At 50.4% G+C, this 13,794-nt stretch overlaps 1 protein-coding gene across 1 annotated transcript; it reads right to left on the reverse strand.

Moving 5' to 3' along the window:
- Positions 1-1,739: 1,739 nt before the first annotated feature.
- Positions 1,740-2,840, reverse strand: LOC115343970 (glutathione reductase-like). The gene is given in 6 exon segments (XM_030020586.2): positions 1,740-1,874; positions 2,093-2,138; positions 2,140-2,224; positions 2,417-2,475; positions 2,477-2,546; positions 2,627-2,840. Coding segments are annotated over 6 exon segments (609 nt in total).
- Between the last annotated feature and the right edge of the window lie 10,954 nt (positions 2,841-13,794).

Consider the following 13,794-nt stretch of genomic DNA (forward strand, 5'->3'; position numbering starts at 1 on the left):
ACCCGGCCCGGCGCCGCCCGCCCACTGACGGGGAGGGGGCGGGTCCCAGGCAGCGGCCGCCGGGGGCCAAAACGCCCGGGGGGGAGGAGGCTCCGTGGGGGTGGGCCGGCCCATCGGCCGCAGGGTCCTAGCGCCTGTCCCCTCCCGCCCCCGCAGCACCGAGGACGCTGCGGGCAAACCCCGGCTGCCTCTGGGGGCACCGACCCGGCCGCTCGCTCCGCCCCGCGCAGGCGGCCCCGGGCGAGCGCGACGGCGGGAGACCCTCGGTGCGGAGGCAGCGCGGCGAGCACCCGCCCACGCCCCAGCCCCCGGGGGCTCACGGCGCCCGAGGGGCCGCTCGCTACCGAGACCCACCCGGGGGCGGGAGGATACCCGAGGCTCGGCCCCCGTCTGCCCCCCGCTAAGCCTGGCTCGCCGGCTCCCGGCCCGTCCGGGGCTTCCCGCTCCAGAGCATCCCTGCCCGGTCTGTGCTCGGCGGGGGGTCCTGCTCTCCCCAGCTCCTCTTGGGTGAGGGCCCGGTTTCGGCCCCTTGCTGCTCTCTGGCCGGCAGCCCCCGCGCTCGGACATCGCGGGGTCAGAGCAGGAGCGGGCCAGAGCCCCCAGGCCACCCCCAGTGTCCATCCTCAAGTCACCTCTCCCACCCGTGGTGTCTTTCGGCTCACCACCTCTGCTGCAGCCATGGGGCAGGTGAACGCATCTCCACCGAGCCCCTCAGGGACAGCCGTGCCCGGAGCTGGGACGAGTGTCCACAGCCTTTCCTTCAGGGAAGAGCTGCTGGGGACAGGAATTGGGGGGCTGTCTGTCCCAGTTCTGTCCCCTGCATGCCGCAGGGTGGGGAGACCGGAGGCGGCAGCACCCAGGGGACCCCCATGGCTGAAAACCACGGCATTTACCCAATCTCCATCACCTGAGTTCACCCCTGGTCCTCAAATGGTTTCCAGCAATGACCTCTGCACACCCTGTCTGGGCCTCTGGTCCCTTCGGTTCCCCACCAGGGACCCCAGGGGATGTGGTCTCACAGGGACGCCGTGGTCTCACAGGGACGCCGGGGTCTCGGCTTCCCTCTGCTTTTCTGCCCAGGTTCCTTCAAAAAGGAGGCTTCTGTGGATACTCAGCCCCTGCCTGTGTGTGTCCTCCCCTCGTCTCCTCCACAGCCTTTTGGTCCCTTTCTCCAGCCAGGACACAACTGGGCAGGAAGCAGAGATCTCAAACCCATTCCGGTCCCAATCCCATCACCACCACAAGTGCCACCGTACCCAGGGTGTTCACTGCCCACAAAGCCTTGCTGGCACCTGGGAGCCACCCCCGCCACTTGGCCACCCACAAGAGCATCCTGTCATTCCCCCCCTTAGTTCTCAGGCACTTCTGCCCCCCCAAAAAAGCAGCACCGCAGGGCTGGCTCTGCTGATGCTGATGGGGTTAGGAACGCTGGGCAGGATTTTCCTGCCTGCCGCCATTTTGCCAGCTAGGATTGAGACACCACGGCAAAGCCTGGAGCCGGACAACTGGAAAATGTGAGTGCCCATGGCAGAGGACAGAGCCCACCCAGGATGCTCCAGCATCCATGAGTACCCCAAGCATCTAGCCGTCCTGCCCCACTCTGCTGCTCCCTGCACACCCCAGGTGCAGATGGCAGAGGAGGAGCTCTGCCACCAGCAGCCTTCCCCTAAACCACACCGAGGGACCACGCCACCACCTCTCTTCACCTGCTGTCCTGCAGGCTGCTAGCACCCACTGTCTCAGCGCAGCATCACCAGCTCTTCAGCAGAAGTGGGGTGAAGGGCGACAGTGTTTTCCAAGTCGGCCTTGAAGGCCACAGCAAAGCCCCACAGCATTTCATCGTGGCCCAGCCCTTGCATGTGCAACTCCACCACCTTTGGAAAAGAAGCGAGATGCTGCATGGGACCCAGCACCAGTGAAATCCAGGCTAAACACCGGGCTTGGTGCTAAAGAGCTGGATCCCAGTGCAAGACCTGGTCTGAGTGGGCAGAGCAGATCATGCGGGGACAAGAGGACAGCTGCTGTGGCAGGGGGAGCCAAGCCGCCACCCCCACCACAGCACCCAGTTGTCCCTCTGGTCCCCTCCACGCACCTTCTCCTCCTCGCCAGCACACACCAGCTTCATGACACACAAACTTCCTCTGGGTGATAGCGTGGTATGAAGGGGTGAAGGACATGCTGTAGAACTTCACCTTCTCCCTCCCGTGTGTGGCCATAACTTCATCTGCAGCAGAAGACATGACATGGCGGGTAGGTGATGTACCATAAAAGAGGGAGTTAAAGCACATTTTGCAAAGCTCAGACTGCTTGCCGGAGATCAGATTGTTTCCTTAAGCATCAAACCAGCAGCTCTGAGCCACCATGTCCTGACCCTCTTCCCCTGTGCTGCTGCCCCCCACGCGCTGCCTGCCCCCACCTTTGATAAGGACCATAGTGCTGATGGGCAGGTGGCTGAAGATGATGTTGGTTATCATGGTAGTCCAGCTGGGAGTCCTGCTTGCCCTTGAGGAGCCTGCGTGCCAGCTTCCTGCTGGCTGCGATTGCCATTGTGGGGAGGGACGGGGAGCCTGAGCCACGGCACAGCACGGGGATGAGGGGCTGCAGGCAGGGGGCACAGCGACGGTACCTGGGGTGAGGAGGGCTCTCCCGCAGATGTCCCTGATGGCATAGACCGCTCTGCTGGTGGTGTTCTGGTAGTCATTCACCACCATGTGGCCCTGGGCGTCCACCTGCACTCCCTGACATGGGAAATGGCAGTTGCCTTGGCACCCACCCTGGCTGAGACGTGCCGCAAGTGATGCCCAGAGGGGGCCTGAGCCGGTCGCAGAAGCAGCTGCCATGTTCCCAGATGTGGAGGCACAGCAAGAACACCATCCCATAGCAGGCTCCAGAGACCCCCAGGACCGCCGGAGACCATGGGACCCCTGGAGACGCTGCCCATCGGTCACCAGCAGTGTGACGGACTGTCTGGCAGCTGGTCCCCACTGCGAGGAGCACGACGCCTGCGGTGCTTGCAACAGGCAACGGCAGCCACACTGCAGGGCCAGGGATGCTGCCAAAGCGGTGGTGCAGCAAGCGGCGCTCAAAACACCGGCTTTCACCCCAGTCCTGCCTCTCCAGGAGGGATGGGACAAGCCGCAGGGCTGCTCTGCATGCCCATACCTGCATGTGCTTCCACGTGTCCACCCCAGTGTTCTCCAGCTCCTGGGGGAGTTGGAGCTGATCATCGAGTCGAAGGTCCTAAGGGCCCTCAGTTGTCCCTCAACAGAAAGGACTTGGAGCCCAGTGTGGAAAGGGTCCCTGCAATTTCCACTGCCACGTACCCAGCAACAACAATAACACTGTGCCTGTGGAGAAGCAACGATGCCGTGCAGGCAGGCAGCGCAGAGGAAGATGGATGGGGCAACGGTGCAGGCAAAGGATCACAGATGTCTCTGCTGGGTTTAGATCAGCCAGCTCAGGTACTGTGCTTGCCTAGAGCTCAGTCTGGATTAAGGGTGTGTGAACATACCCAAGACACGGGGTGAAGGGATTCAGATCATTTGACCATGCTTAGTTTTGCTTCAGGTCTGTGAGGAGGTCAGCTGTTAGATGGAAACTGTGCTGGATTAGAAATTCCCAACGTGATTATTTCACAATGACTCCTACACTGTTTAACCCCTAACAGATAAAAGACTGACATTACAATTCAAATTTTGCATGTAGCAATAAGTGAAGCTTGAAATGAGACAGCTAAAAAGCAAAAATTAAAAATACTGAGGGCTTTTTTCCACCAGCTCTCTATTGCCACCCAGCTGGGGGATGGTCTGCAAAGGAAGCTGGGGACATCTTTTTGAACACTTTGGCCAACCCTAATTCATGAGGAACTCTCCATGCCAGTGGTATGACATTTCAGTCTGTGTATATCAAGCATGAGTTATCCCAGCCTCAGAAGCTGTTTTCTGCCAGTCCTTGCAGCTACAGCAAATGTTTTCCATAGGTCAGCCCTGAGACAATATCTTACACCCTTTAGCCCTTATTATTATCTTAGGGAGGGAATGTTTTCCACTTTGGTGTGCTCTAAGGATTCCTTCTGATGTAACTAGCTGTTGTGGTTTAAGCCCAGCCAGCAACAAAGCACTACGAAACCACTTGCTCACTCCTCCCCTTCCCGGCCAGTGGGATGAGGAGGAGAAAACGTAAAGAAAAGCTCATGGGTTGAGACAAGGACAGGGAGGGATCACTCACCAATTATGGTCATGGGCAAAAACCAGACTCAACTTGGGGAAAAAAACAAAATCAATTTACTACCAGTCAAATTGAAACAAGGATAATGAGAAATAAAACCAAACCTTAAAACACCTTCCCTCCACCCCTCCCTCCTTCCCAGGCACAGCTTCACTCCTGAGGTCCCTACCTACACCCCCCAGCAGCACAGGGGGACAGGGGATGGGGGTTGGGGTCAGCTCCCCACACCTTGTCTCTGCCGCTCCTTCCTCCTCAGGGGGAGGACTCCTCACTCGCCCCCTGCTCCACTGTGGGGTCCCTCCCATGGGAGACAGTTCTCCACCAACTTCTCCAGAATGGGTCCTTTCCATGGGCTGCAGTCCTTCAGGTACAGACTGCTCCAGCGCGGGCTTTCCCATGGAGTCACAGCCATCTCCGGGGGCATCCCCCTGCTCCGGCGTGGGCTCCTCCCCAGGCTGCAGGTGGGCATCTGCTCCCTCGCTCCCCTCCGTGGGCTGGGGGGGGACAGCCTGCCGTCTCACCACGGGCTGCAGGGGCATCCCCTCCTCCGGCGCACCTCCTCCCCTCCTTCTGCACTGACCTCGGTGTCTGCAGAGGGGTTCCTCTCACATTCCAATCTCCTCCCCCACTGTAGGTTCCCCTTCTTAAAGCTGTTCTCCCAGAGGTGCTACCATCGTCGTTAATGGACTTGGCCTGGGCCAGAGATGGGTCCGACTTGTAGCCAGGGAAGCTTCTGGCAGCTTCTCACAGGAACCACCCCTGCGGCCCCTCCCCTGCTACCAAAACCCCGCCACACAAATCCAATACACTAGGCAATGGACAAGGGATGCATCTCACAAGACAGAGCGAAAGCTGCGGGTAAAAAAGTTCATTTAATGCACGACCATTTTTGCTAAGAATTATAATAACTAAGATATAAAAAAGATGCATTATTCTGCAGAGTACTGCAGAATTATTTCCCAGAAACAGGCAGCGGAATTGACTTGACTAAACCTGATGGCTGACTCCTCTGCTTGGGAACCAAGATGAGCATTCCTGTTGCCACCAGCTTGGATTTGGGCTGAGGATCTCCCTTCTTTTACCTCTAATCTCTCCACAGTGAGAGACCTTCAGAGCCAGGAGGGCTTTTGTCTTTGCAAGCCTGCTCTGGCTTTGGGAAAGCATACTAGCTCCATTTTTCCCAGATTGGGTGCTGAAGTGACACGCAGGATTAAATATGAAGTCTGCTACAGTGAAACTGCAGGATGGGAAAAAAATCCATCTGAGTAGTCATCTCTCCTGGTAAAGGAAGGGTAACTCCCTGTGTGGTGGGTGAGTATTCACTGTCTCTAAGTGATGGCAGTTTCATACTTAGAAGACTGAAGCTCCACAGACAACAGTATAAAATATTTGAAGTGTGGACCCTACACTCCTACAAAACTGGGAGATGAGCATTCATCCGTAATACAGAATCACTTCTCGTTTGGGGTAATTTCTTATATCAAAACTAATGGATATTTGCACCCAGGAGGGATTTTGAGTTGGTCTCTCCGTCTTTGGTTCTGTAGATCACAGCAGCATATGCTCCTCAATCTATTGCACAAAACAGAGAACTAAATACTCTCATAATTGTTATTTTATTTTAGGTCTGTATGAGCCACATACAAAGAAACTCAAACTAGCCCTTGTGTGAGAAGCTGTACAAATTCCAAAATAAGAAGGTATCTTGCTCCAAGAAATACATATGTGACTGAATGGCTTTTTAGCTAGTAAATGAACATGGGCTGTGGATCTCAGCCATCAGTTTGAACAGAGTACCTTAAATCCTGAGGGCAACAGCTTTACAACATAATCTATTTGCTCTTTTAGGTTTCCTAAACTAATATTTAATAGGAAATGAAACAAAATGAAATGAAAGGACATGAAATAGGATGTTTTCTCAACTGGTCTAAAGGTCTCTCCCCCTGAGAGTTCACAGGTCTGTAGTGCTTTTTTTCCAGCTGGGAATTATGCCCATTTTATCTATTTGAAAACAAAAATGTCTATACATAGATAACAGAAGTGTGCATGTGTTTGTGTGCGTGCAGACACATACATCTACACATGAATAAATGCGTACTGGCATATACATGAATATAATAAAGATAAACCCCAGTTTTCTGAAAGATAATTGAACACTTTTTGATTTACATCACAAAATAGACCTTGGCTTAACTGTGACAGCTGGAGGAGTGGTCGTGTCTTAGTCCAGCTGAGAACCTGACTCTGGAAAGCAGCTCCATGGACACCACAACCTCTGCTCTTCTTGCAGCAACCAATCTTCTCAGCTGTTTCTCAGATTTTTCCTTCTACTTTATCTGTCAGTAACAAGAGAAAGGTGACCCACAAGTTACTTCAAAAGGAAAAGGTAAAGTATGTGACAGATCCACTCTGCCTGCAAATCCTGCCCTTCTCCTCCCTGTCTGAGCCCATCACCAAACAGAAAGACCTTAGCTGCTTTCTCAGAGTAGAGTACACTGTTCACTCATACACCTTGGGGAAGGGCGTAAAAGCATCTCTACTTTCAAAATCTCTATTTTTATGTACTTTGTGGACAGCTTAGCTCCAGGTTTCTCTTTAGACAGCTTTTGTGTATCTTTTTGCTCTTCCTCTATATGAAGTTACAAAGGACCTGTGTACCAAAAAGGACTGTTTTCTTTCACTCCTTATCTAGTCTTATACTCACTGACCACATCCAGCTTTGAGTCAGCCTCTGCCCCTCACTGTTTGCTTGGACCTATTGTTTTGCCAACCACGCCAGCAGCTCTTCCAGGGGAAAGCGGTGAGCAGCCTCCGATTTTCCTCACGGTTGGAACAGATTGGCTCCACGGGCCGTCAGAGAGAATCACACCAACATCTTGGTTTCTGTGCACCACGAGAACCACTGAGGAAGTTAAGGGGTTTCATGGGGTCTGCCAGAGCATCCCTGCTGTGGTCCTGCAGGCAGACAAAAACTCTGAGGAGACATCATCCTCCAACAGCTGCACTGCTCTGATGCAAGGCTTAATGCAGAGATCATCAGACCTGAACTCTTCGGGGTCCAGTGCAATTCCTCCGACTCAACTCATGGTGCCAGCTGAAGACCTTATTGTCCCCAAATGTGTCCCCGGTCTTCCTGAGGAAGTTGTTACGTACAACAGGAATGGCAGAGTACAACACGTAACCATGTGCTTAGCTCCCATTTCAAATCCACCTTCACTGGAAGTTCAAGCTGTGATAGACTGGAGCAGCCGAGATGTAGATTCCCCTCTGTTGAGGCTCTTCTGAGAACATCTGTCAAAGCCCCAACTTGCTGGAACCTGATTTGCTTCTGGAAGCTGGGGATTAACAAGCCCATTTCAAAGCTTTCCTCTTTACTCAGCCTGAAGCCATGTCTGCACTAAAATTTCTCTCCAGTCCATGGTTGTATAGCAGTGTTCAGCAACGTGTTCAGCTGTCCTCCCCTAAATTTAGGTCTTTAAACTGCTTACTTGATCCTAAATGGTGTTTCAGATGCCTAGATTCCACTGAAAGCAATAACAGAAATGAATGCTTATATGCCTACTGGAAACAATGAGTCTAATGAACACATAAAACTGCTGGAGAACTCAAGGGGCAATTTTTGTTTCACATCCTAACTGGATTCTAGGGATTTTCTGTTGGAGATGCCAGTTATTGATTTTCCTAGTGGCTTAGCAGAGCTTGGCCAGCTTTGGATTCAGCCATACGTCAGCATGCGAGTCTTAGAAAACCTAAGGGATAATTTCTCTGCAATCTTTTCCTCTGGGTAAACAAAGCACATTTCCCTAGGTTCTCCACACATCAAGAACATCTCCCACACAGCAGTGCAGGTTAAAAAGGTCAGCCAACTTAAATAAGCCCTAATTGACACTTACTTCCCAGAATGAGGGTTATCAAAGGTTAAGGTACAGTTCCCGAGGCAGTCAGTGACCTAATTCTAAACATCATTAATCCGTTTCACTCTGAAGAATAACACTGGCGTTTCGAAAAGCCCACTACCTTAAGGGATGTTGCTGCTGCTTTTCTGGAGGTTGGCTGTGTTGGATTCCCTTGACATGAGCTCAGGTCATATCCCACAGCCGCTCCTCAGATGATGCTGATGTTAAGCATTTGGCTTGTTCCACCATTTGATGTTTCTGGTCTGCTCTGGGCTGGGAGCATCCTGCCATGGGAGGGAGCACAACTCCTCTTCCTCTCACTCTGCTGCAGGTCGGTGGAGAGTTTATCCAGTTCCCAGTTGCATTCCTCTGCCTATTCTCAAACAGTTGGCAATTTCTCACTCAGAGTGTGGGTTTGAGCAGCTCCTGCTCTGCTTTGACATACGCTGGAAACATTTAGGCTCGGATAAGGGTTATGGGCAACAACTCACCCGTCTATAGACTGCATAAAGGACACTGTTATGCACAAGTCCTTTCTCTGGCACTTGGCTCCTGTCTTCATGGGAAGGTGCAGGGCAGCTGCTTTGGGTCTATGCCTGAGTCATCCTGCTGTCTGAACAGAGCTAGCCAGTGTGCAGCCTGAGCATAAAAGCTGTAGTGATCCTCCTGCCCCAGCTCTGCACGAGTCTCTGCAAGCTGATAAAGCAAACACTCAGACGCATAGTTGAGAAGTGACCTTCTAGCTGGTAACATATCATTCCAGCCCTGGGGACAAACACCCCTCAGTTCAGTCCCCCCAGGCCTTGTTAGCCCAGATGTTACTGCACAGCCATCCTTGACTAGATCCATTTACCAAAGATCAATAGTCTAAAACACTTTAGTAGTAAATGAAAACAACAAATGATATTATATCTCCAGATAGGAGAAAGCTGACAGAAATTTTTTTCTGACTTCTCAAAAGAAGTTTCTTTGTAGTTGATACCTCTTCTATGATACAACACTGGTTCTGTTCAGGCTGAAATTTTGGGGATGGGAAGGGTAAGTGCTGTGTCTTTCTGAGTCCGTATCTCACCTGCTGGAGCAGGGCCCTTCTATGCTGCAGGCTGTCACCATGACTGGAGAGCCTGGTGCTCCTCCCTGTCTGCAGCAGTGCCAGTCTGATGCCACTGAGATCCTGAGAGGACAAGAAAAAGAAGTGGGTGACAAGGGGAGGCAAAGAGACATCAGGATCATCTGCCAGAAGCAGAAGGTGGCAGAGCTGAGGAACAGAGAAGAGAGCGCTGCTCTCCCACAGGAACCTACGCATGGTCCCATCAGCCCTTCCACCATCCACCTTTTCTTCTGCAAGTACAGAAAAGGCCTTGGGAAAGCTATTTCCCTCCTTTATAAACAAGACACTAGTAGCACCAATATGATGAGAGCCATCTCTTGAGGCAACTTGCGCCGATTCACTTTCCATGGCTTTGAAGAAGAAAGTTACATTTCTCTCGGGGTTACTTTGATATGTGCAGGTACAAAACCAGACTAAGAGATTGCAGATACCACATATAGAAGTAGACCCCCCCAGAAAGAAGTTCATGAACACTGTGGTTGAGCCACCTAGTGAAATCATGGATCCATAAAGGACAGCTTTGTATTCAGAGGTTCAAAGGCAAAAAGGATGTTTGTAAGGCAAAGTAATAAAGACCAGCTACTGTATGTGCTTTGCAATCTTCTATATCAGTCATTTAGGTGTTTCTGCTGAGACCCAGGAGCTCAGCAGTGTTTGTAGCAGCTAGTTCATTCTTTTCACCCAACTGCTCATGCACCACTGGGGCTTAGCAACAGGGATGTTTGGATGCTGTCTGATCCCCGTCCTTGTAGTTGACCCACATGTCAGCTTCAAAATTGGCAACCTAAGTCTTTAGAGAGAAAGAAAGAGCAAGAAAGAGGAGGAAAGGAGAAGGAAAGCAAAAGCTCTAGCGGTGTATCCCTATTATTCAGCCAAGATCATCTTCATTTTGTTCTTGTGCCGTGCCCAATGGAGAAAGAAACTACTGCTGGAAAAGAGGATATGGGTGTCCTAAGGAGTGGAAGGAAGAAAAGAAACCCTCCATGAAACAGATTACCCAAGCTGCTTTTTATCCCAATTATGGAATTAACTCTCAGGACAAGGCACCTCTGTGTATGTAAGAACAGCATCACCAGCTCAGACGGAAGACCTTCTCTCTGCTGGGGCCCCAAGCCCATGGGTAGGGAAGAGATGTCAGAGGAAGGGAAGGTTTAGGTGACTCTTCCCTTGGCTTTACTTTTCTCAGGGGCCAACATTTCAAGAGCTTCCTGACCTGGTGGTTGTGTTGCTCCATCCCATTTGGCAGCCCCCCAGAGCACATATCCTCCCCTGTCACTTTGAGCCACCTTTACACTTCCCAGAGCATCCTGGGGTGAGGACTGTATCATCCACCACCCTGTCTATTAAAACACCTTCTAGGTGGGGAAAAATGAGTATGTCTAAATTCAGCTGTAACTGATTTTATTTCTATCTTGTGTTTCAGCTGGGATTGCAGGTCTGTACGCTAATTTGAATACTAACAGCCCAGGATTAGTGAATATGTTTTCTGCATGGCTGCATGAATGAGGTCTGCTGTAATACACCAAAAATGAGACTCTCTCTGTCAAGATGTTCACCATCCATGATAAATGGTTGGAGCTGTGTATTAATCTAGGTCTTGTAAAAACAGGCAGAGGACTACCTATAAAGATTTTTTCCAAGGATTGCTATTGTTATTATTTATCAGTTTAATAGCATGCTATAGGAGGAGGTCTGGTTTAGGCCTCTCTTAACTTTCAGTTCAGCAATGCACAGAGCAGTGGGCGTTGTTGAGAAATTCAGTGTTCTCACTGCTGTGAGAGAGGCAAGGCATCAATAAGGTACACACAGGTTACCAATTTCAATTCAAGCTTCCAGTAAACAAGCCTCAGCCTTCTGCTGCACATCAGGGTGATGAAGAGGAGGGTGTTGCAGCTCGATTCCCACAATAGCCATTTCTTTTTTCTTTTGACTTAAAGAAATGTCAGCCTACCCTTGACACGTTTGAAATATCTGCACTGTGGCCTGCAAGACCTGTTTCAGGACTTGCTAGAAGACATATTTCATGTTCCTATTTAATTTCTCTTTCTTTTTCTTTTTTTCAGTCTTGGATAAACTGTTCGCTAATGGCTTGCTTTAATGTTTCAGATTGTATTGTATAAAACACTGCTTTTAGTCATACAAAGTAACAGCCAAGTTACAACTGTTTTTCATTAATATTAGCAAGGCTATCCAAGTGAGAACAAAATAACTCAATAAAGATACTCTTCCCAAGTCTCCCACTATTATTCCCACTTCACTTGACTCTATTTTTCTTTTTCAGAGTTCATTTCTAACACAAACCCAAAACCCAAGCTCCAGCCATGTCTGTGCATTGAGAAGCTGCTCACTCTCTGACCCCCTCCATTTATTTTACTGGAATGACTCAGAATAAAGCAATTTATACAGGGAAAACACCACTCTCAGACCTCACCCATTAATATCTTTTTCTTTTCCCCTTGTGCCATAGTTCGGGAGGCTGTAGCAGATCTTTTTGCGTAAAGGTATTTTCTGCCAGGGAGCCCAGAGGCAATGTAGTTCCCTTTCTGGGAGCATGCATGGAGACAGTGTGTGTTGCTGGCCCTGCCTTGCTCCAGCTGCTGCCTTGAGCCAGGGGAAGGGATGCCTGGGTCAGCAGTAAATTTAGGAACTGCCAGAACAGCACCTGACCATGTTCAGAACACCCTGCTTTTAGCTCCAATCACATGAATTGAATCAGAAAACTGGTCTTCCCCCAGCAGTCTGTTTTTGGGGCTATTTACAAACCCTGGGGCAATCCTGCCCCTCCCAAGCTGGCACAGACCCTCAGGGCAGAGGCAGCCTCGCCAGCAGAAGGATTTGCTTCTCTCCTGGCATAGCTCGAGCAGGTTCCTGAGCGGTATTAACAGCGCTGAGGAAGATGCTGCCGGCACTGCATGAGGAGGCACAGCCCCGCAGAGCCCCTGGGCTGCCAGGAGCCAGCAGGCAGGGCTGGTAGGGACAGATGCAGCGTGGGGCTAACGAACTGCTGGTACCCAAGCTGACCCCAGGCTGAGACCAGGGTCTCTGTGCCTGCCTTGAGAGCTGGCACACGTGTCACATGCCCTAAGCAGAGGTTTGACCGTGGTGAAGCTCTGTAGCGTGGGGAAACCTCAGCTGCTTCCACTATCTGTCTACAAGATGTTTCTTGCCCTTGATATTTACCTTAAGGATGCTTTGAGAGGACGAGCTGTTAACACTTGCTCTATCACATTGGTTGGGCTGGTCCTTGCCAGATAAACCTACTTTGATCAGAGAAACTACCCGGTTTTGTTCACTGCTGCAAACCCCCATGGCAACACATGCCCCCTTTCTGCCTCTGTTGTTGTCAGTCTGGGCCACCACCAGCACCAACCCCTTGGAAGAGGAAAGACAGAAATGCTGTCAGAGGAACGTCTTTCCTCAAGGCAGCACAGATAACACCTTGTGCCACCACAGGGTGCCCACCTCTTTTGCATTACTACCTTGTCAACATCCAGAAAGGGATTACAGAAGTCTGAAATATGTCCAGATGCATGGAAGGGAAAGAAAATGCAGCTATTTTTAATGTGTAGGACCATTGTAAGATACGGCTCATCTGAGAAGATCCTCAAGGCATTCCAAGCTTATTTTAACTAAAAACTTATTTAACTTCTTTTAAGTAAGGAAAAGTGCTTTTTAGAACTAACAATTTCACTGGAAAACTCAAGAAAACTCCTCTCCAGCTGAGCATTACATAAAGAGAGTGCAAACTGTTAAGGCTGCAATCTGCACAGTCACAAATAGGGCAGTATCTGATATACTTACAGATGTTAGACTGAAAGTGAGGATTCATAAAGAATACCATTTAAGAAACAAGGATGTGTTACTGTGGGGCAAAATGCACTCCTTCCTGTGTCGGCGTTGTGGCTGAAAACAGGCTAACAATATGGATTTCTTTATACTAGCCCACAAATCAGAAATGCTCGTGTTCTTTCAGCTAGTTGTCCCAACAACAACTTTAACTTTTACAATATGCTTAATTTCACTCTTTTTTTTTTTTTTTTTTTTTTTTTAACAGTGGAGAAGGAGCTGAACTCATGTTTTTTCCCAGGGGCTTGCTGAAGTGATCTGCTTGTGCCAGCAGAGCTCTTCTCACATCTGCAGAACTTGCTAACCAGCCATAGTCTGCCTTTAGGTGCACCTCAGTATCTCTCTGTACTTTGCTCTCCCTGGGCTTTGTTTCTGGCAAAAAGGCTTTAAATAGCTCAGCGTGGTACTGCACATTAAAAGAGGTCCATCTCTGGCAGAAGAGGCAATAGTCATAATGTGAAGGAGAAGGCTCTCTCCCAGACCTGCTGAGGAAAGACACACACTTGTTCATCACGAAGTGGCACTTTTCTGAGGTGCCCATCATGCTTTCTCTCTCTGATGCATGCTGATACTGCAAAACTGGGTAGAGAGCAGCGAGGCAAACCTCCATTTTTTTCAGTGCTGTTTGAGTTGTCAGTGCTTCAGGATTTGTGTCTGTGGCTGACCCATGAGACTGCCTCTAAGAAGTGGGAAGATGCCACTGACCAGAAGCAA

The sequence above is a fragment of the Aquila chrysaetos genome, chromosome 1, assembly GCF_900496995.4.
Source record: "Aquila chrysaetos chrysaetos chromosome 1, bAquChr1.4, whole genome shotgun sequence".
Classification (NCBI taxonomy): Eukaryota; Metazoa; Chordata; class Aves; order Accipitriformes; family Accipitridae; genus Aquila; species Aquila chrysaetos.